The sequence below is a fragment of the Pongo pygmaeus genome, chromosome 7 (genome assembly GCF_028885625.2).
Source record: "Pongo pygmaeus isolate AG05252 chromosome 7, NHGRI_mPonPyg2-v2.0_pri, whole genome shotgun sequence".
Classification (NCBI taxonomy): domain Eukaryota; kingdom Metazoa; phylum Chordata; class Mammalia; order Primates; family Hominidae; genus Pongo; species Pongo pygmaeus.
The window spans coordinates 153,686,342-153,709,456 of NC_072380.2; the positions used below are offsets into that span (position 1 = coordinate 153,686,342).

Genomic DNA, 23,115 nt, shown 5'->3' on the forward strand with positions numbered 1-23,115 from the left:
AATTACATCATTTCCTTCCTTGTTCTGTTGCCAAAACACTGGGGTTTTCCCTTGTCTGCACCACAATTATGGATGCTGTTGCTAAGCAACTTTCTCACGACAGCTTGGATTTCAGCTCTTATCTGATCAATAGCAATAATGGTGTCCTGCTGCTATAAGGTTTGTGGAAATTCCACTCTTGTAAAATTTGCTTCATTTATTTAGTTTCCTTTATCTGTTAACACTTCCAATGTACTACCTTCCTCAGTCACTGTCATACCTATGTTCATGATTCCTCTATGTGTGTGTATGTCTGTGTTTTAAGTAATAGGGTGGAGTCTCACGAAGTCACCCAGACTCGAGTGTGGTTGCTATTCACAGGCATGATCATAGTACACCACAGCCTCAAACCCCCGGGCTTCAGTGATCCTCCTGCCTCAGCCTCAGAACCACAGGGACACGCCACATTGCCCAGCTTTGATTTTAATCCAAAATTATCCCTTAACTTCCCACAACTAAAGGTCCTCTAAATAAACATTAGTTCCTGCCCTGATATGACCCCAAATGAACCTCTATCAGACACTGCTGATGCTGTAGAGTGCACTGTCCAAAGCTAGAGGTGCACTAGCCACGTGCAGACCTTGCCTGTGTGAGGTCCACAGTACTGCATATGACCCTGGCTGTCAGCAACTTGCCAGGTTGCCTGGGGAGGGTAGACAAGTTAAAAGCCCATGCTTAGGACTCTGGTAATTAATAACTAGAAACTATTACAGGAAAACATGATGGGGATGCTCTCCTGGCTTGGGGGTGGGTCAATGAGGTTTCTCCAGGAAGTGATGTAGAATGAGACCTAGAAGATGAGTTAGGCTTAGCAACGAAAAGGGGGTTGGAAGAAGAGTGGATCATGCAAAGACAGAACATTGGCAAAGGCCTTCGGGGAAAAGAAAGGATGTTTGCTCCTGGAATTGAAGAAAAGGTAAATGTACTTGAAGAATAGTATGACAAGTTACAACCAAGGTTAGAAAAGTGAGCAGGAAACAATCACACGGGCTCCTGCAAGCTAGGTTAAGAATATTGCAAAGTATCCCAAGAGCAAGAGTAGGTCATGTAAGATATTTAATTAGGAAAGCTTCCTCAAGCTGTAGCACAGACCACGGATAGGCTAAGGAGCAAAACTGGACAGAGACTGATTTAGCATAAGTACACAGAAAAGAGTTGATGTAGCAGACCTGTGACTGACCTTACATGATTGTCCCTTGCCTGGTATCTGGGAACTTGGATTTTCGCAGAGTTGCCACCATCCCCTGACAGGTATGGTACACTACGCCTAAAATGTCTGTACAAAAAATGTGGTTTATGCTGAACTCTTGCTTTCCTTCTGGGAGTCTGGTATTTGTATGCATGCCAGGCACAGAGTGCATGTAAAAAGAACCCCCAATAAAAACCCTAGGCACCAAGTCTCTAATGAGCTTTCTCAGTAAGCAACATTTCACACAGGTCATCACAATCCATTGCTGGGGAATTCAGAGTGTCCTGTGGCCTCCATTGGGAAGGGACCCTTGGAAGCTTGCATCTGGTTTTCCCTGGACTTCACCCCATGCACCTTCGTCCTTTGCTGATTCTGCTTTGTATCCATTTGCTGTAATACATCATAGCTGAGTCCTGTGACTCCTAGATCTTGGGGAACCCCAACACAGAAGTGTACTTGGGTAGCCCAGATAGCTAAACACGGGGGAGACACGGGGAAGGCGGTGAAGCAGATGGATCCATTTAGAACATGGAACTGGAGGAAATAGTAATGGACTGGCTATGGAGAAGAAGGAGAGGGACAGAACAAAGCCCAGGCCTCACCCTCTCTATTCCAGTGGTCTCTTAGGCTCACTGTTCTTCTTCAGTGTCTTGGAAAGTGCAAATATCTCTGAAAGCACTTACCACACAGCTATAACTGTGTGTTTACCTATGTATCTGATTGTCTAGATTTTAACATTCATATCTTAGTCCCCAGTTCCTAGCAAATTGGCTGAGAATATAAAATTATATAAGTTCTTTTGGTATTACTATTTGATTCTTTTAGTTTTGTAGATCAACACGCCCACTACAAAATTAGGAAATACACAAGCAAATTAACATAAATTATTTCTCTTTAATTTTCATACTTGTAAAATAGCCAGAATGCCACATATTTTCAGGTTCTTGTAAAGATTAGCAATAACATATGAAGGAACTGTTTAATAACAGGCTCTCAACATTATGATTATTCTTTAGCTCCCCCATAGAACTTAAAGGAAAAATTAAAACTTTTTGATTAAGCCTAAATACTTAATAAAATTTAAAACTGACTTGATTTCTTTCTAGAATTGTTTCCTAGTTCCTTGATCATGTATATTGAATTTAATTTTTTAAGGAAAATGAATAATAAAGCATAGAAATTTCCTTAAACTTTCCAACAAAACAAAATAACAGTACAAAAAAAGCAGTACTTACTTTGGTATTGATGGCAAAGCCCGTTCACCTTCTGCGGGGAAAAAGAAAAGAGATGTATAAGGCTCTTTTTACTCCTTTTGAAAAGACAGTGCCTAGAATCTGGGAGGAAGGATGAGGCCTATACTGGTATTCCAGCAATGACCCTTTAAAGAAAGTTGCTACACTGTCTACCTTAGGTTCTCATGGTTTTGTTTTCAATATTTATAACAAACATAAACTGAGTATTAGATACAATTGTTTAAAGGGTACTGCCTAATCATAATAAAGAACTAAGATGCTAAGTTGGTAACAGACTTCGTTCGCAGGAGACTAAAAGATGAAGGGTTTCTTATGATTAGTCAACACTCCTTGTCAAAGGACCAGGCATTTTGCACTTTGATAAAACTACTCACTAGTAACAACAGAAAAACCTGTGCAGGAAGCACAGAGAAACAGAAGGAAAACAATTCTACAGGTGTGCGTGGCTGCCAACGGAATGAATGTATGAGAGAAGCCAAATCCTGGAGCTGTCACCCAAAGGAGCCGTGCACACAGCTGGCTGGAAGGTGAGCCAGGCAGCTATCTACCACAGTTCAGGGTGAGCTCCCTTTTTGCTGAGCAGGACACAGTGACTGGCTCATGCCCGCCTGACCACAGTGAAGCTGAGGACTTTGTTCAATGGTGAGGGAGACGCTTTCTTTCCCGCAGCCTTCATTTTGCAAACCAGGAAACATGGAGCCCTCCCTGGTTTAACCTCTTTAATCTGAATTAATGTAACAGCCCCCTAATTGGTCCTGTCTTCTAATCCATCTGAGCTAAATTATTTCAGAATAATCTTCCCAAATTACAATTTCATCAATCAAGCAAGTTATTATGCTTAACATTTTAGCGTCTCTCAAAAACTTTCAGGATGAGATTTAAACACCCCAGCTTAATTTACAAAGCACTGCTTCACTTCTCTCAGCACACAAACACTGCTCTGGCTGTCATCTTTGTATTGTGTCTGTGGGGTGGTATGGGAGGCTGAGGAGGCACCCATCTACCACTCACCGCTCTGGTGCCCTTCTAGGCAGCTCCTTGGTAACACCACTTATGTAAGTCACACTTGCTGTCCACAGTTCCTCTCCTTACATTTGCCCTTGAATTCATTCTAATCAGTTCTCCCCCACCCCCATACACGGAAAATACTTTTTGAACATCTCCAATGACATCTGCCTTGCTAAGCCCAATTGTTCACTTACAGTTAGCACTTAACACAGCTAATCACTCTGTCCTTCTGAGAGCTTCCCACCCTGGGCCTCCCGAACCTTGTACTATATTCTCTTGGTTTTCTTCTGTCCTCTCAGGGCACCTCTTCTTCGTCTTCTTTATTGGTTCTTCCTTATCTCCTTGGCTTGATGAAGATTAGAGAACCCAGTGGTCACACCTGTATCTCTTAACCTCACTTCCTTGGTAACCTCACACAGTTTCAAAGCGTCAAATACCACCCATACTTTGCAGCTCCAAATGCATACCTCTAGCTTGGACCTCTCCCCTGACCTGAACTTCTACATATGGTTGTCTACACGACACCTCCCTCTGGATGTCCGAAGGTTGCTGGGACTTGCTGATATTCAGAACTGAGTCCTGGTGGGTGCACCTGCATACTTCCCATTGTTCAGGTGGAACCAGCAGTCACCACAGGGCCTCGCTGCTCCCCAATCCATACCCAGTGCAGCAAATGCAAGGTTTACTGTCCAACTCTATCCAAAGTCCTCTTACTTGTCACTGTCATTCCAGAACCCCTGACCCAAACATCACTTGCCTACATCATGGTAATAGCCTCCTGATTGGTCCCTCTACTTTATCTGTACCCAGGCCAACCTACCATGGTCTATTCTCAGCACAGCAGCCAGAGTACTTATTCTAGAACATAAACCAGATCGCATTAACTCCTCTCTTCACACCCTCCAATGGCTTCCCAAATCACTTCAGTACAAGCCAAAGCCCTTACAATGCCTTTACATCCTGACCAACCACCGGCCCTGGGATCACCCCGCTAGGCATTCTAGTGACCTGGGTCTCTGCTGTTCCAGGCATGCTTCCTAGCACTCCCCAGCCTTCACTAGGGAATAGCCAGATATCCTTGTAGGTTCTGTTTTCCACCTCTTCAGGTGCGACTCTCTCAGTGGGACCTTCCCTGACAACCTTACTTAAAATTGTATCCCTTACATTCTTCCCTGTCTTATTTTTTTCGATACAGCTCAACACCATTTGATATATTACATGCTACAGTATTTATTTTCTCTATTAATTTACTCTGTTTATCACATGTATGTCCTCACCTACATGAAATTTCCATGCATGCACAACCTTGCCTGTTTTGTTTGCTGCTACATCCTCTATCCCAGAACTGTGCCTGGAAAATGGAAGGAGCTCAACAACTACATGTTGAAAGCATGCAGTGTTTGGTCTGGCCAATCTGCCTTTTCAGTATTACTCGTCACTATTCCCTGATTCTATACTACTTCACATTGTATTCCCCTGAACATACCACACATGCCTTGAAAGGTGCTCTTCCTTCATTCAGGTAGAAACATTCCTCAATATTTCAAAGCTCAATTCAAGTTCTATTTCCGGCAGAGAGCCCTTCCTGGAATACCTCAGTTTGCACTGAGCGGCATCCTCTATGCTTCTGTTGCATCCACAGAGCATTTGCCACATATACTTCTCTACAGACTATTTAACCTGCCTAAGATTACGGTAAGACTTAAGCTGCCCAAAGGCATCCCTAATATCTAGCAGAGTATCTGGCACTTGGGAGACTGTCCGACCACTGTTTGTTAAAGAAAGAAATCAATCAACCTAGGACCCCGTGTTACTCTTTCTGAAAAACTGTTTAATTCTTCTAATTTGCAGAGAGAGTTGTGAGGCTTAACACTGTATATATACAACTCATTGCACATCACAGGAATTCAAGCCAAACTGCAAGCCATCACTTGCTGACATTTTGAACATCTATTTCAAGCAAAATAACCAAGTCACACCCAGGAAGACCAAATTTAGAGTAAATGAAAAGGCCTGATAATTAAGTTTATTATCCCATGAACACGACCACCTCCCACCACCAGCACCACCACCTTACTCACACCCGAATTGTTAATAATATAGCTTTTCAAATGACACATTAGTGTGATTTGTTTGTATTCTGTTGCAATTTCTATTTCCTGAAAGAAAAAGGAATCCATTATTATATTTTTGCCTAATAGAGGACTTCCTAAGTAGCTGGGCATGGGTAGAAAGGCAGCTGTAAAGAAGGAGATAAACAACAGAAGGATTCTGAGAGAATATTTTTATAAAGAGAGTAATGGAATACAGAAAAATGGCAACAGACACCATCAGTAGAAGCAGCATTTAAGAAAACCCTAAGAACTCACTACCTAAAATGTCTAATTCTGGGAGTTAATGTTTTTGTTCAAATGTACTTCCATTCTTCTTAGAAGTGTTCATTAACTGAAATCGGTGACTTAACTTACCAGACTTTTTAATGCTGATAAATACACAAGTTTGGAGATACACACGCACACACATTTACATGTAGGTTTTTAATACATTAATAGAGCTATTTTTTAAAACAGCTGCATAGTATTACATCATGTATGTATACTCCCTCATTTATTAATTTTTGCTCATTTTTTGCTATTATAAACAATGCAATAGTGAACATCCTCCTCAGGTCAGTGGTTTGTATGACTGATTTCCAGGAGGCAGACAAATGGGCAGAGTACTCCTAAACTGTCTTCTGAAAATGTACCAATTTACAATGACACAATCATGAGAGTGCATTCTCCAGAAGTCTTGCCAATGGTGGTTATCAGGTTTCTTTAATCAATGTAATAAATATAAAATGAAATATATCACTGTATCCATATATTTACTGGACATTTGTGTGTACATTCCTCTTTTTTATACTAGGTTGTCTTTTACTGAATGAGCTGGAAGAACACTTGCAAAATGAGAAATTTAAATTATTTATTATATGTGTCATAGATATTTTCCCCTCTGTCATCATAGCTTTAAAAATGTTACCTTGTACTAAATGAAACGTTTTAATTATGTAATTGTGTCGCTTTGGCAGCACATAAGTGTTTTAATTACGTAATTAAATGTAACAATTCTATTTTTATATCTTCCGGAATTTATGTCATGCTTAGAAGCATTCACTCCCTCCCTTGAAATGTACAGTATTCACCATCATTCTATACACAGAAAACCTACTTAAAATTATGTAATTACAACTCTATATTACACTATACACTTTCCTCTGAAAAAATGTTACTACAGAATTTTACTAACACTGCAAAATTGATTGTATACTTTCTTTCAGGTAAGGTGTAGGTTAGATAATGCCCCACAGTAAGGGCCAAGGTTATGCAGACTGTGGTGGAATGCAGTCCAGGACAATTTGGCTTGTGGCTCTTACTATGTTCTCCCCAGTAAAATCACCTTTTATTTTTATTTTTTTAAATTAACTTATATTTTTTAGATACAGTCTTGCTATGTGGCCCAGGATGGTCTCAGATTCCTGGCCTCAGGGATTCTCCTGTGTAGCTGGAATAACAGACATGAGCCACTATGACAAGGTAACATCCCTTTTAAAAGCACTTTATAAATCCAAAGTAACTATGGTAGACCAAAGAACTAACAAAATGCATCTGGGCACACCCAGTTCACATGTAGAATGTACTGGTCACTTATTACTGTCATGCTATGTTATGCATATACATGTATACATGTGTAAGTAATTTATGATCTAGAGAAGACAGATGGGCATATATAATTATTATTTAAAGCATGTTTCCAGGAAAACGGTACACTAGAGTTGCAGAAACATGTTTAACATTTGAACTCTTAAAAAATCTCAATTAAAAAATGTACATGTGCTGTGTCCACATGTATTTCTGACTACAATCCACTAAAGATGCACTAAAGATGTTTGACTTTAATATTATTTTAACTAGGCAATATATTTTCACCTTAGGGATCTATGATGAAATAGTTATATAATACATAAACATGCTATGATTGAGAATAAGAAAATTATCAAGTTTAATAATTCATTTTATAAAGACAATATAAAATTGGAAACAACCAATGCCCTATCTAGCTTTTCATGACAAGCATTTTCATTAATGCTCTTTTCATATGAACAAAGAGCTTAAAAAGCAGCACATTTCATGTTTGATATCAAAATATTTCTCCCTAGAGAGCAAAAAACGCTAGCTAACAGTGAAATCAACACAGGAAGATGTTTACGTTTTAAACATGGAAGGCTCATTTAATGCCTGACATCCAAATGTTATTTTTAAATGTGTATGTCAAGGACCTTTTGGTAAACTGAAGATAAAAGATGAAAAATTATTTACTAAAAAGGAAATGGGCAATCTATTACATTTAACATTTTTCCTAAATTACTATCTTTATGTAAATAAATTATCTGAAAACATTTAAATAATATTTGTAGGGCATATACTCCTGTTTAAAGTATGAAGTGTGACACTGGAAGAAGAAAACGTCAAAAATAAAAATAAAAAATAAAGCACAAAGTGAAAAATTAAGATCTATAGCTGCAAAGGCTTTAACTGAGAGTAATTTTAGAGATTTCTGAAAGCAACTTCATTACTCTACTTTATACAAAGAAAACTTAGGAAAAATATATGAATAGGCCTCATTGGCATGATCATTGTGGGAAAACACTTTTCCTCTAGAAAAGCCGTGTCCTGGAATCACACAGATTTATGTTTACTTAGCGAAGGCTCATGGCTTCAGCTGCTGTTTTCAGGGCACAGCACCATCAGTTACCTCTTTTGAGATATATAAATAAAGGGTCCAATGACTCCTCTCTATAAAACACACAACACACACATGTACCTCCCATGCAAACACCATCCCTTCCTCAAACTGCTTTGTAAACAGAGCACTTCCCTGCTGGGCAAGGCTGGATCCTCTGCGTTTCTATCTGCTTCACTTGAGCTTTGGCCTTTTCTCTATCCTCATCACTGTTTAATACAATTCTGCTGACTTGAACGCACACCACAAAGCACTTCAGGAATTTTTTTTCCTCTATAATCATCCTAGTCACTGAGGTGAGTGCTAGAAGGGGTCTTGGCAAAAAGGACAAAACCTACATTCAGAGTCCCACTTCCACAGTGTGAGCTGCTTTACAGTTACTCTTTGGGACGTGTCTAACAACCCTACAAAGTATCATTCTTTTACAGATGAGGTATCTCAAAGTCTAGGCTAATACAGTGTCAAGATCAGACTAAACTAGTAGCAACGACAGGAACAACAATATAACTAAAATCTATGAGCATCAAGTGTGCCAGGCATAGTTCCAAGCCTATAAATAAATAAGTCCTTTATCCTCCTAATACCATAGAAGACAGTCACTGTTCTTCATGTTTGACAGATGACAGAACTGAGGCTCAGAAAAGTAATTATAGATGGTGTCACAGAGGACTCATGATTTGAACTTAAGTCCCATAATTCCCTAACTCAGTCTTCTCCTGCTTCACACTATGTATGCTATTATCCTGCTGGGAATATTTTCATTTGATTCTTTCAGAAATCCAAATCCTCAAAAGCATTCCTCATTATATGCTTGCAAAAACTCCACACCATTTTTATAGTGATGTTTCTAGGATATTTATTCATTCTAATCTTTCATTTTTTAACATCATGACTTAGACTGTATTTTCTTCTTCGAATGCTCTAAGCTTTTGAGATACATAAGAAAAAGTAGAAAGGATACTTTATTTATAGTGAGTTACAACGGATTCCTTTTTTTAAACCCAGAATTTTATTAAAACCCAAAAGTTTAAAAATACTAATGTATTTAAAAATAGTAATGGTAATTTAGAAAATCCTCTAAGTAGGTAGCTCAAAACACAGACAATGTTTTTTTTAGGCTCTATTCAAACCCAGCTCTTGGCTTGTGGAAGGTGTGAAATGGATCACCATCCCTAGAAAAATAAGTACTCAGATTATACTGAGCTGAATTATTCATTTGGTCTTCATTTTTACAGTTACCTAAAAGAGGATAACAGGCTGTTAGGGGCAAGCACAGCTAAATATTTCGTAGAAATGCAATTGGGAATGCTCAGAAACAGCACCTCACCTTTCTGGGGTCTGATGATAAATGACTGTGAGGCTCCATTCACCAGCCGGCAGTACCCATCTATCAGGTCAGCCATATTCTCCGCAATGGTTAGGGATGGTGCCGTCACTGTCAGAGGCTAAAGGAGAAAAGATCAAGAAAACAGACTTTATTGTTCTTCCCAGTAAGCAAAGGACAGCTGTGCTATGACATCAGACATCTCTATACACTTGAAAACAGAGAAGAGTGGGACTGAAACAAGATTTGTCATAAGATTTGAGAAAGGAAATCTGATATTTAAGGACATTATTCCTAGACTATGTGACAAACGCAAACCCAGATGAAAACAGAAAAATCACTTAAACTGGGGCTCACTTTCTAGAATAAAAAGAGATGAAAAAAGCATTTTCCTTCAGAGTGTCTGGCCCCTCTGGCATACTCCAGTTAAGGGAAGAATTCAGACAATCAGTAAGTTAAAGTATGACTTCTATCAGAAACTAATGTGGAGTAAATTTTTTATCAACCATCCGTCATAATTTCTAATGTAAAAGAAAATTAATAAAATTTCATTATTTTTAGCACCTATAGCATGTTCTGCCCAAGGGCTTAGAAATCATTCTCTTTCCAATATAAAATTTGATATTGTTTGGTAATATCTGCTTAATCTCCAGAATCAACAAGAGTTCCTAGAGCCCTCAGATGTCACTAAACTCACAGAATCACAGGGCAGAAGAGTGATGAGGCATCAGCCTAAGTGAGGAGTGCTGCAAATAAAGCTACCCAGAGAACTGGCCGTTAACAGACCAAAGAATCCTGGTGTGCTGATGGAAACAGATGAGCTTCAAAAAACATGCTTTACACACCAGCACAACCGTGTGTGCCACCAGACTGTCCAGATCCTTTCATACACGGGTGTATTTTGTCCATCTTGCAGAAAGGACCACATTAGGTAGCATTTGCCAAATGGCTCTTTCTCATGCCACTTGTTTTAAATCACTGTTGCCTGCTGATTAAGAACATAGGCTTTGGATCCAGACTGTTTGGGTATGAACCCCATCTCTGTCAATTACTTGATGTGGCCAACCTCTTACGCCTCAGTTTCCTCAGCTACAGAATGGGGTTAACCAAAGTATATCAAAGTATCTACTTCCTTGGTTGTGACAATGACACAGCTTCTCTTTGCTTCTGCGTAAAGAACCACGGGTAGCATGTGCCCAGTATCAGGTACTGCTGCTGTTATAATTATTATAATCATATAATAATAATTATTATAATCATATAATAATTATTATTATCATATAATAATATTATAATCATATAATAATTATAATCATATAATAATAATAATAATTATAATCATATAATAATAATTATTATAATCACATAATAATTTCTACCCAGAGAATATCATGGACAACACAATGTGGAAATTAACTCAGTTTACAGTATATATAGTCAATGCACCACATAACAACATTTTGGTCAATGATGGTCCACATATACAATGCTGGTTCCATAAGATTTATATAATGGAGCTAAGAATTCCTATTGCCGGGTATGCCGTAGCCATCCTGAAGTTGTAATGCTCATGTTTGTGGTGAAGCTGGTGTAAAAAAAATCTACTGTGCTGCCAGTCTTATAAAAGTACAGCACATACAATTATGTACAGCACATAATACTGGATAATTATGTTACTGGTTTATGTATTTACTATTTTTTTTTAAATTAGAGTGTACTTCTACTTATTAAAAAAAAAAAAAAGTTAATTGTAAAACAGCCTCGGGCAGGGCTTCTAGAAAGTATTCCAGAAAGTGGCACTGTTCTCATAGATGACAGCTTCATGTGTGTTACGGCCCCTGAAGACCTCCCAGTGGGACAAGATGTGGATATGGATACTCCTGACCCTGTGTAGGCCTAGGCTAGTGTGTATGTTTGTGTATTCCTTTTTAACAAAAAAGTTTAAAAAGTAAAAAATACAGAAAATCATTTTAGAACTAGAAAAAAGCTTACAGAATAAGTATGTAAAAAAAGAAAATACTTTTGTACAGCTGTACAATATATTTAAAACTAGTTGTTATTACGAGAGTCAAAAAAGCTGAAAAAAATCAGTTTATCAAATATAAAAGTTACAGTAAGCTAATGTTTACTACTGAAAAAGGTTTTAAAAATAAATTTAAGTATATGGTGTGTACAGTGTTTATAGCCTACAGCAGTGCACAGTAATGTCATAGATCTTCACATTCACCCTTCACTCACTGACTCACCCACAGCAGCTTCCAATCCTGCAAGCTCCACTCATGGTAAGGGTTCTATACAGGTGTAACATTTTTTATCTTCTATACTGTATTTTTACTGTGCCTTTTCTGTGTTTACATATATTTAGAGATACAAATACCATTGTGTTACAACTGCTTAAAGTATTCAGTATAGTAGCATGCTATACAGGTTTGTAGCTTAGGGGCAACAGGCTATATTGTATAGCCTAGGTGTACAGTAGGCTACAACCATCTTAGGTTTGTGTAAGAACAGTCTGTGATGTTTGCACAACAAAGAAATCAGGGAATTAGGCATTTCTCTGAACGTATCTGTTGTTACGCAAAACATGACTGTACATATAATTCCAAGAAGTTAATTTCCTTGGTACTTGATGACAATCTTTTTTTTTTTTTTGACACTGTCTTGCTCTGTCACCCAGGCTGGAGTGCAGTTGTGTCATCTCAGCTCACTGCAACCTCTGCCTCCTGGGTTCAAGAGATTCTTGTGCCTCAGCCTCGCAAGTAGCTGGGATTACAGGTGTGCACCACCATGCCTGGCTTATCTTTGTATTTTTAATAGAGACAGGGTTTCACCATGTGAACCCTGGCCTCAAGTGATACGCCTGCCTTGGCCTCCCAAAGTGCTGGGATTACAGGTGTGGGCCACCGTGCCTGGCCTGATGATAATCTTTAATCATCATTATCTCTACAATAACGTTCTTGGATGATTTTTAAATCTGTCTCCTGTCCTATTCTTGGGGACATTTAATCATTATTGTTTGTAATGTAACCCTTTCTATATATAAGAAAGTTGTGATTCTGATGATCCATAAAAACTTCATTCTTTTCATAAAAAAGTCAACAGTTCTAAAACATCCCTATTTAACCACTTTCCCTTAATGATGAATGTAACAGTTCCTTACCTCGGGTGCACCTGCTATTTTTAGTTGTAGCATTCCTTTTCTGTCCTTGTCTTCACTGTTTGAATACTGAATGGTTTGCACTTGAGTGAAGTCAGCAAGATGTGTGGGCTATAAAAAGGAAAGGTAAAATCTTTAGACTATGGATAAAAAACTCATTTCACAGAGTCTGTAAATGTTCTGTGAAATCCTCGTTGTCCTGAAGACATCCTCCCTAAGACTGGAGGTCTGGGGAAAAAAACAGATTCTCCATACTGCCCCAGGGGAGCAGCCATGAGACTGTCTCCTGCACTTCAAGGTCAGGTCCGGGTCTGCTCTCTGTGATGTGCTGAGGAGACCCATACATGAGTTGGATGAGTGAGAGTACAGTTACCACCGAGAGAGAACAGAAGATAAAGGAGGGAGGGAAGTTGAAGCAACCTTTGGCCTGACTCGTTTGCCAGCCTGGGAGGAATCTTACAGAATTCTTAGTCAAAGAGAACATTCTACTCCCATTCCCAAAGAAAGAGGGATCTGGGATTACTCCCTACGCACCCTGGGCTAGAGTAAGTTCTGAAACTAACTGGAGTTCTGTAGCTAGTGAGACAGTAGGTATCCAAAGGGCCCTTCCCAATACAGAATAACCTCTTAAGACATGCCAGGAGAGTCTATGGTCATTTTCCTAAGTAGCATAAACTTTGGCTTCTTCTTCTTCTTTTTTTTCTTTTCCTTCTATTACTGCTGCACAAATTAATAAACACTCTCCTTCTTAAAAAGAAAAGAAAAATAGAGTTGGGAGCAATGGCTCACATCCATAATCCCAGCACTTTGAGGGGCTGAGGTGGGATGATCCCTTGAGGCCAGGAGTTTAAACAGCCTGGGCAACACAGTGAGACCCTTTCTCTACCAAAAAAAAAAATAAATAAATAAATAAATAACCAGGCATGGTGGTCTGTGCCTGTAGACCCAGCTACTCAGGAGGCTGAGTCTGCGCCACTGCACTCTAGCTTGGGCAACTCAGTGAGACCCTTCCTCAAAAAAATACATATAAAAGATACATGTATCTTCCATCCTTCTAGCATCTCATGAGGATGATCATTTTGCATGTGAAGATTCCCATACATTTCTCCAAAACAATTTGCTTGGTTAAGGCCACTCTGTCAGCTAATGCCCCTTCCCATTCCATGGAGAACAGATGATGCCACCAGAACTGAGTTGGAATTGTTCAGGAAGAGATTCACACTGGGCTGCCCTTCCCAGCAAAGCATCTTCCTGTGCTGTTTGTAGGGACGTGTGTTTTGCGGGACTCCTGCCTTTCCCCAGGAGGCCACAGGCAGCCCTCTATTCTCTGGTCCTAGGCTTCTCATCGCATGTCCCACAGCCCCTCTGCATATTCTTCCCACTTATCCTCTGGGACATCCTGCCCTTTTGGGGTTTCTTCCACCTCACTGGTCTCTCTTTCCCAGTTCTCTACTCAATCTATAAATATGAAAGGGCTGCAGGGCTCTGTGCTGGGTGGGCCCTGTTATTCCCCCTAGTTGTGCCATGGCAAAACGAATACCATACAGTCCTGGGGCGTTAAGTACCATCTCCAGCCCTGACATCTCCCTGGAACTCAGACTCATGCATCCAACTCCCTATATCATATTACCACATGGATGTTTGCAAGAGATTACTAACAACATAGTTAAAAGGGTACTCTCTCAAAACATGTTCTTCCTCCAGGCTTCCTGACTTCAATAAAAAGCATCATATTTGGCCAGGCGCGGTGGCTCACGCCTGTAATCCCAGCACTTTGGTAGGCTGAGGCGGGTGGATCACGAGGTCAGGAAATTGAGACCATCCTGGCCAACATGGTGAAACCCCGTCACTACTAAAAATACAAAAATTAGCTGGGCATGGTGGCATGTGCCTGTAATCGCAGCTACTCAGGAGGCTGAGGCAGGAGAACCACTTGAACCAGGGAGTCAGAGGTTGCAGTGAGCTGAGATCATGCCATTACACTCTGGACAGAGCAAAACTCTGTCTCAAAAAAAAAAAGAAAAAAAAAGGATCATATTCAACAAGATTCCTGAGCCAAAAAAAAAAAGGCATTCTCATTGATTCTTCTCCCTTTCCCCATTATCCAACCTCTCCACAAGTCCTGGCAACTTCAGCTCCAAACATCCAGAATTCATGTGTTTACTTCCCATCTTCACAGTTGTCACTATAGTCCAGGACACCATATGATATTCTGCTTAGAGTCCTGCCATTTTTCCTAACTAGTTTCCCTTCATCCATGCTACAATATAATGTCCCTACCTGAAAGCCAGATCATATCACTCCTCTGCTTAAAAAGGTACAATACAAAGCATCATAACTTGCATGATTTACATAGCATGATTTCTATGAGCAAACTGTCTACATGATTTGACCCCTGCCTGCCTCTCTGACCTAATTTACTGTCATGATCTTGTCTTGATGACATGGGCTCTAGTTTCGTTGGGGTAGAACCATTTCAGGCGGTGGGTTGTTTTTATAACCAAGGCTGCTAGATGTCACATGAAGCATGGGTAATTCCTGCACAATAAAAAATTGTCCTGCATCCTCGATGGCTTTCAAATGTACTGGTGTGTATTTATGTCAGTGAAAAATCTGACTCTAGAAACAAAGTCTGTTTAAAACCACAAAGTATGCTCTGCATTGAATTTTCCAGGAATGCGACTTATGCGTAATGCAAGGGAATCCTATACTATGCTGTTTTTGAAGTTTCATTATGAGTTCCTCACCGTTTTGGAGAATGACACCACCAAGGGCAAGACTCGCTATAGTTATTTTGGTCAGTGACAAAATGCACCTGTATCAGTTTGCATCTGTAGCTACTGCATGCACATATGTAACAGAGGATGTTGGAGGCTCCTTCCAACAGACTGAGAGCTGAACATCATTATGTTGGTGGTGACACATGAAATGATGAATACTATCTCAATTAGTCCTTGTTATTGCTATCTCATAATTAAAAAAAAATTCTAAGGCACAGTAAGACATCTAGGTTACGGAAATTATATTTTTTAAAATTGTTTTTCTGCCTCACTCTGGCATTATTCCCCAAGGTCAGTCACATAACTTTTCCCTATCACTTTCCTATACCACTTGTATGGAGTGACTTCTGATTGTTCTCCCTCAAATTAAAAGTCATTATTAAGTAGGTGCATCTGACTATAGTGCCTTCCAATGTATTGTGCTGTACTTTAAGATATTGATAGAGATTTTAAAAAATTATTTGAGTAGGGGAATAACATGCTCTATAATTTTAATTTCAGGATAGCAAAAGATAATTTAAAACATCTGTTATAAAGAGAACAGGGTTAAGAGGGGCTGGCACTGCCCACCTACTCTAAATCAAACACTCAGATACTCTCTCACGCCACCCTACTATAGCCCTTTAGCACAATCACATTATTTATATTGCTTATTTTCTTTCTTATATTCTATTCTATAACTAGAAGGAAAGCCCCATGAGGATGGGAGTATCATGTCCACCTTGTCCACCACCAGATTACAAGGAAGCAGGGCCATGCCTGGCATGTAAGTGAATGAAGTATGAGAAGTTATTAGGTGCTAGACTGTGTTCCAAGTATCAGATACACAGCAGCAAACAAGGATAACATGAATCCAGACATTAAACAAACATTACACAAGTAAACCATTACAACTGTGATAAGGACTATAAAAAAGCAATACACGGTGCTGTATAAAAATATCTAATTTATTGGAAAGGAGAGGAGGGAGGAAATAAAGCCTCAGAAAAAGTTTCACTGCGAAAAGGAGAACAAGACTTGAGCAACACAAACTTAAGACTAGGTATATTACATTCAGATACAGTACTGTACCACCAGAATCTAGCCTACCACCTAGCACAAGGCAGCTGCACACAATATATAAGCAAGCTGACTAAGGTAACACTCAATATAGGCATGTAAGTGGTCATTACAAGGGCAAAAAGAGAGGGAAAGAGCACTTGAGGAGGAGAATCTGAGATGTGCTGTTCAATTGGTGGCAGGAAGCCACACACAGCTATGGAGCACCCAGTGGTATGTGGCTCCTCTAGGCTGAGATATGCTGGTAGGGTACAATGCATGCCAGATTTCAAAAACTTGGAATGATAAAAATAAGATAAAGTCTCAAGAATTCTTACACTGATTATATCTTGAAATGATGATACATTGGATATACTGGATCAAATAAAATATATTAAAATTAATTTCACCGATCTTTTTACCTTTTTAAATGTGGTTACTAGAAAATTTTAAATTACCTATGAGGCTTGCATCGTATTGCTGCTGGACAGCACTGGAGAAGTCAAGTAAAGCAGACGAGGACTCAGAATTACCTAGTGGGCTTATCTACAGGAGGATCACTATTATCCTTGGCAAGGCACTGGGGGTGGACGGTGGTAGTGTAATGGTAGTAGGCAGGAAAGGCCTGGTTTGAAGCAGGTTGAAGAGGGAGTGGGAAGAATTAAAGACAATGCAGTTAGATAATCTGTCAAGAAGTTTTGCAATAAACGACAGGAAAACGACGTACGAGGGAGAGAGAGGGACACAGGGCTAAAAGAGGGGATTTTAGGATGGGAGAAACTATACATTTTTCTATGCTGACAGGAACGATCCAGTATATTAGAAATGTCTGCTGCTACAGGAAAGAGTGGGCAGAACTGAAGAATTACCATGAACAGGTAAGATGGGATAGAAGCCATTACGTAGCAGAGGGTTGGTCTCATTCAGGAACATGAAGTTCACCCATGGGAGGCAGAACAAATGAGGAGGAGGAGGAGTGTGGCAGGCAGAAATGTGAGAAGTGCAGTGCAGGGAATCTTCTGGGGGCTCTATCCTGATTGCTCCAATCTTGCTTTCTTCTACTTTATATAACTAATACCTCTTATTTCATAGGCACAGAAGTCCTTATAAACTCAAATGGAAAACATATATTTATTTTCAAGGAACATTTATAAAAATCATACGCTTGGCCATAAAGAAGATATTAAAACTGTGAAACAGTTAACATTTAAAAATCATATTACCTGCTCAAAAGCCAATATGAAATTTTTGGCTCATAATATGCTCATAGAAATAAAAATGAGATAAAACCCCAGGGCTACTTGAAACTTAAGTAATATTCTTCTAAATAATGCTATAATGCAAAAGAGAAATAAAAATAAAATTTTTGTCCTTGTTTTTTTTTTTTTGAGATGGAGTCTCACTCTGTCGTCCAGACTGGAGTGCAGTGGTGTGATCTCAGCTCACTGCAATCTCCACCTCCCGGGTTCAAGCGATTCTCCTGCCTCAGTGTCCTGAAGTAGCTGGGACTATAGGCGCCACCACACCTGGCTAATTTTTGTATATTTAGTAGAGACGGGGTTTCGCCATGTTGGCCATGCTAGTCTCAAACTTCTGACCTCAGGTGATCCGCCTGCCTCAGCCTCCCAAAGTGCTGGGATTACAGGCGTGAGCCACGGTGCCTGGCCAAAGATAAGATTTCAAATGAGTATACAGAAATACAATGAAAAGAAGAATACCACATACCTAGAAAGGTAAGACATATTAAAAGTTATGCAAGAAGAAAATGGCCTCCAAAGTAAACAAGAATACATTTTAAAGATGCACTTAAAAGGGAAGAACACAATAAAAAAGACAAAAATAATGAAGATACTACAAAAACAGAATGAAGAAAAATACTGAAATCAATGAAAATGAATAGTACTGCTGCAATACATCACTAAACTTGCCCTTCAAAAAACAATTAGAATAGATAGACCTTTACAAGTCTGAAAAAGAGCCAAATCAAAAGAGGTTAGGCATGAAACAGGAATATAGAGGCAAAGTTACTGGAAAGATTTTAACAGATCTATGAGAGGCAACTCTATGGCAGCAAGATGAAATGTAGAGAAATGGATAATATGCTAAATTACCAAAGCTGACATAAGTGGAAAATCTGGATAGATTGATTACTATTAGGCCAGGCACAGTGGTTCACGCCTGTAATCTCAGCACTTTGGGAGGCTGGGGTGGGCAGATTACTTGAACCCAGGAGTTTGAGACCAGCTTGGGCAACATGGCAAAACCCCCTCTACAAAAAAATACAAAAATTAGCTGAATGTAATGGTGTGTACCTGTAGTCCCAGCTACTTGCGAGACTGAGGCAGGAGAACTGCTTGAGCCCAGATGGCAGAGGTTGCAGTAAGCCATGATCGTGCCACTGAATTCCAGCCTGGGTGACAGGGTGAGACCCTGTCTCAAAAAAGATCTATTACTATTGAAGTGATTAAAAAGATAAAACACCTACTGTTTAAAAAGGCATCATGTTGTTACGTAGATCAGTTCTACCTAGTCTTTAAAAAACATGCAATTCCGATTTGAATTAAAATATTTCAGGCCATTAAAAATCACCAGAGAGAGGGAAGGCACCGAGAATGGATGAAGGAAAGACACAGAAGCTGGGCTGAAGGGGGAAGAAGCTGGGAACCCTGCAAGAGGCTACCGCACACCAAGACTCATTCCTGGCCCACAATTACCCTGGGGGAATGGGTGAGTGGAACTGGCAAGGGGCAACCTGCTCTCACTACAGGCCTCTTAAATCCCAGCAGGGGGCCCCTCAACTACTATGGACACTTGAGGTGGCAAGGAGAGCTGCTTAGAGAAGTGGTAGGGATTGCAGCCAGCTGAGGTGGAGCCCAGAGGGTTTGGTGCAGGAGTGTCTGTAGTGAAACATGGCCAGGGAAGCCCTGACTTGCTCCCATAAGAGACTTTGGCCCTAGGGGAACTGTTGGACCTGAACTCTGCAGGGTGGGCTTACCTATCAGAAGGAGGTTAGTGCGACCTGAGCACCCCTTGGGCTTCTGGCTTCTCCTGGGGTCCCAGCCTGAACGTGCCTGCTTGCAGGGTAGCCTTGGGTGCCCTGGGGCCCACATCATAGCTCCTGCAGTGGCTGACCGCTTCTGACCAGCAGAGAGCTCCCACAGGGCAGCCCCCATTGCCACACACCAGCCCACCTGCTCCTTCCTCACACTGCAGGTTCCTCTAGCCCACAGCAATCCCCAACAGAGTTTTGCTGGCACCTGTGTACGAAGGCAGGTATTGCCTTCCGTGCCTCACCAGTGCACGTGTGCATGCAACCCCAAAACTCACCCATGCCTGACAGCCACCTCAGTTGGAGCCTTGGCAGGCACAGAGCCAATCAGCCCTGTCCCCACTGCCAGCACCCCATGCTTATATCAACACTACCCCAAGAGTGAAAGCAGGCACAGAGAACAGCAGATTCTCCCCTACCCAGAGCAAACACCTATGCTTACAGAGCACAGAGTGCACACACAGACCTGGGCCTGCCAGCAACCCAACCCTGTGCTACCACCACCACCAGCACCAATGCTGCACAGTTGCCAACAGGCACCTCCCACCCAAACCATGCTGCTACTGCCACTGCAGTGAATGCTCAAATGGAGACAGGCACCCCAGTACCCACTAGCAACCTGCTGGGCTGATGAGCGTGCACCCCAGTGTGCTGCTACTGCTGCTGGCACATGGAAACAAGGACGGATCCTATGCCACCACACTGTGAAATGCTTCGGCTGACACCACCCATTGGAGTGTAGTGACTAGTGGTCTGGGAGCACCCCTACCCCCAACACCCTACAAGTGCAGTGGATTCCTAACCTCCAGGAGCCAGAGAACAAAGTTGGAGCCCAATACCAGTCTCCCAGAATTAGAGTACACAGTCCCAGAGTTGGGGGCTGGGCACTGGCCCCCTAAAATATTCCAGAAATGAAGCCAGTCAGTTGAGTCCACCTTACCACAATCAAACCCTCAAGGTCATCAAATAGGATAAACAAACAAACAAGCAAAATACAAAGGTCAGCAACTTCAAAGGTTGAAGAAACGTCGGCCCAAAAGATGGAAAGAAACACTGCAAGAAATCTTAACAACTCAAAAAGCCAGAGTGCCTTCTTTCCTCTAAATGACCACACCACCTCTCCAGCAAGGGTTCTGAACTGGGCTGAGATGGCTGAAATGACAGAAATAGAATTCAGAATATGGATAGGAATGAAGATCATTGAGATGTAGGAGTACATTGAAACCCAATCCAAGGAAGCTAAGAATCACAATAAAACAATACAGGAGCTGAGAGAAAAAATAGCCAGAATAGAAAAGAACATAATCAACCTGATGGTGCTGAAAAGCACACTACAAAGATTTCATAATGCAACCATAAGTATTAATAGCATAATAGACCAAGTTGAGGAAAGAATTTCAGAGCTTGAAAGCTGTCTTTCTGAATTAGGAGTCAGAAAAGAATAGAGAAAAAAGTATGAAAAGGAATGAAGAAAGCCTCTGTGAAATACGGGATTACGTAAAGAGACCAAATCTATGTCTCACTGGTGTCCCTGAAAGAGCTGGGGACAGGGTAAGCAACTTGGAAAACATATATCAGGATATGATCCATGAAAACTTCCCCAACCTAGCTAGAGAGGTCAACATTCAAATTCAGGAAAGGCAGAGAAAGATACTCCATGAGAAGATCATTCCCAAGACACATCATCATGAAATTCTTCAAGGTGGAAATGAAAGAAAAAATGTTAAAGGAAACTAGAAGGGCCAGGTCACCTGCAAAGGAAGGCCCATCAGATAAACAGCAGACCTCTCAGTAGAAACTCTACAAGCCAGAAGAGATTGGGGGCCAACATTCAACATTCTGGAAGAAATTCCAACCTGAAATTTTATAATTCCAGCCAAACTAAGCTTCATAAAGAAAGGAGATATAAAATCCTTTTCAGACAAGCAAATGCTGAAGAAATTTGTTGCCATGAGACCTGCCTTACAAGAGCTCCTGAAAGGAGCACTAAATATGGAAAGGAAAGACCGTTACCAACCATTACAAAAACACAGACCAGTGACACTATAAAGCAACCACACAAACAAGTTTGCCTAATAACAAGCTAACACCATGATGGCAGGATCAAATCCACACATATCAATACTAACCTTGAATGTTAATGGGCTAAATGCCCCCATTAAAAGACACAGAGCTGGATAAAGAACCAAGATTCATTGGTATGCTGTCTTCAAAATACCTATCTCACATGCAATGACACACATAGGCTCAAAATAAAGGAATGGAGAAAAATCTATCATTCAAATGGAAAACAGAAAAAAACACGGGTTACAATCTTAATTTCAGACAAAACAGACTTTAAAACAACACAGTTAAAAAAGACAAAGAAGAGCATTACATAATGGTAAAGGGTTCAATTCAACGAGAAGACCTAACTATCCTAAATATATAAAAAACCAAACAGCAGCACTCATATTAATAAGCCAAATTCTTAGAGACCTTCAAAGAGACTTAGACTCCTACGCAATAATAGTGGGAGACTTTAACACCACACTGACAATATTACGTAGATCACTGAGACAGGAAATTAACAAACATATTCATGATTTGTTTTCAACATTGGATCAAATGGACCTGATAGACATCTACAGAACTCTCCACCCCAAAGCAACAAAATACACGTTCATCTCATCACCATATGGCATATAACACAAAACACCGTTTAGCAAATGCAAAAGAACTGAAATCATAATAACCATTCTGTCAGAGCACAGCACGGCCAAATTAGAAATCATGACTAAGAAATTTGCCCAAAACCACACAATTATATGGAAATTGAATAAACTGCTCCCAAATGACTTTTGGGTAAATAACGAAATCAAGGCAGAAATCAAGAAGTGCTTTGAAATGAATGAGAACCAAGGCACAATGTACCAGAATCTCTGGGACACAGGTAAGGCAGTGTAAAGAGGTAAATTTGTAGTACTCAGCAAATGCAAAAGAACTGAAATCATAATAAACATTCTCTCAGAGCACAGCACGGCCAAGTTAGAAATCATGACTAAGAAATTTGCTCAAAACCACATAATTACATGGAAATCGAATAAACTGCTCCCAAATGACTTTTGTGTAAATAATGAAATTAAGGCAGAAATCAAGAAGTGCTTTGAAATGAATGAGAACCAAGACACAATGTACCAGAATCTCTGGGACACAGGCAAGGCAGTGTTAACAGGTAAATTTGTAGCACTAAATGCCCACATCAAAAAGTTAGATCTCAGTTTAACAACTTAAGTTCACAAAAAAGAACCAGAGAACCAAGAGCAAACCAACCCCAAAACTAGAAGAAGAAAAGAACTAACCAAAACCAGGATGAATGAAGGACAGTGAGATGGGAAAAACCATTCCTGCCTATTGCTAAACCAAAACGAGTCCAAGAGTTGTTTTTTTTTTTAAATTAATAAAATAGACCACTACCTAGATTAATAAAGAAGAGAAGAGAGAAGACCTAAGTAAA

At 40.2% G+C, this 23,115-nt stretch overlaps 1 protein-coding gene across 19 annotated transcripts in view; it reads right to left on the reverse strand.

Moving 5' to 3' along the window:
• PTK2 (protein tyrosine kinase 2) overlaps positions 1-23,115 on the reverse strand; it is a 349,963-nt gene that overhangs the window by 132,594 nt on the left and 194,254 nt on the right. For all 19 annotated transcript variants that reach the window (XM_063669126.1, XM_063669127.1, XM_063669125.1 and 16 more), the window contains 3 exons: positions 12,756-12,863; positions 9,599-9,716; positions 2,464-2,494 (listed from right to left, as the gene is read on the reverse strand). In XM_063669126.1, coding sequence (XP_063525196.1) covers positions 2,464-2,494; positions 9,599-9,716; positions 12,756-12,863 — 257 coding nt within the window. The remainder of the gene's footprint in view (positions 1-2,463; positions 2,495-9,598; positions 9,717-12,755; positions 12,864-23,115) is intronic.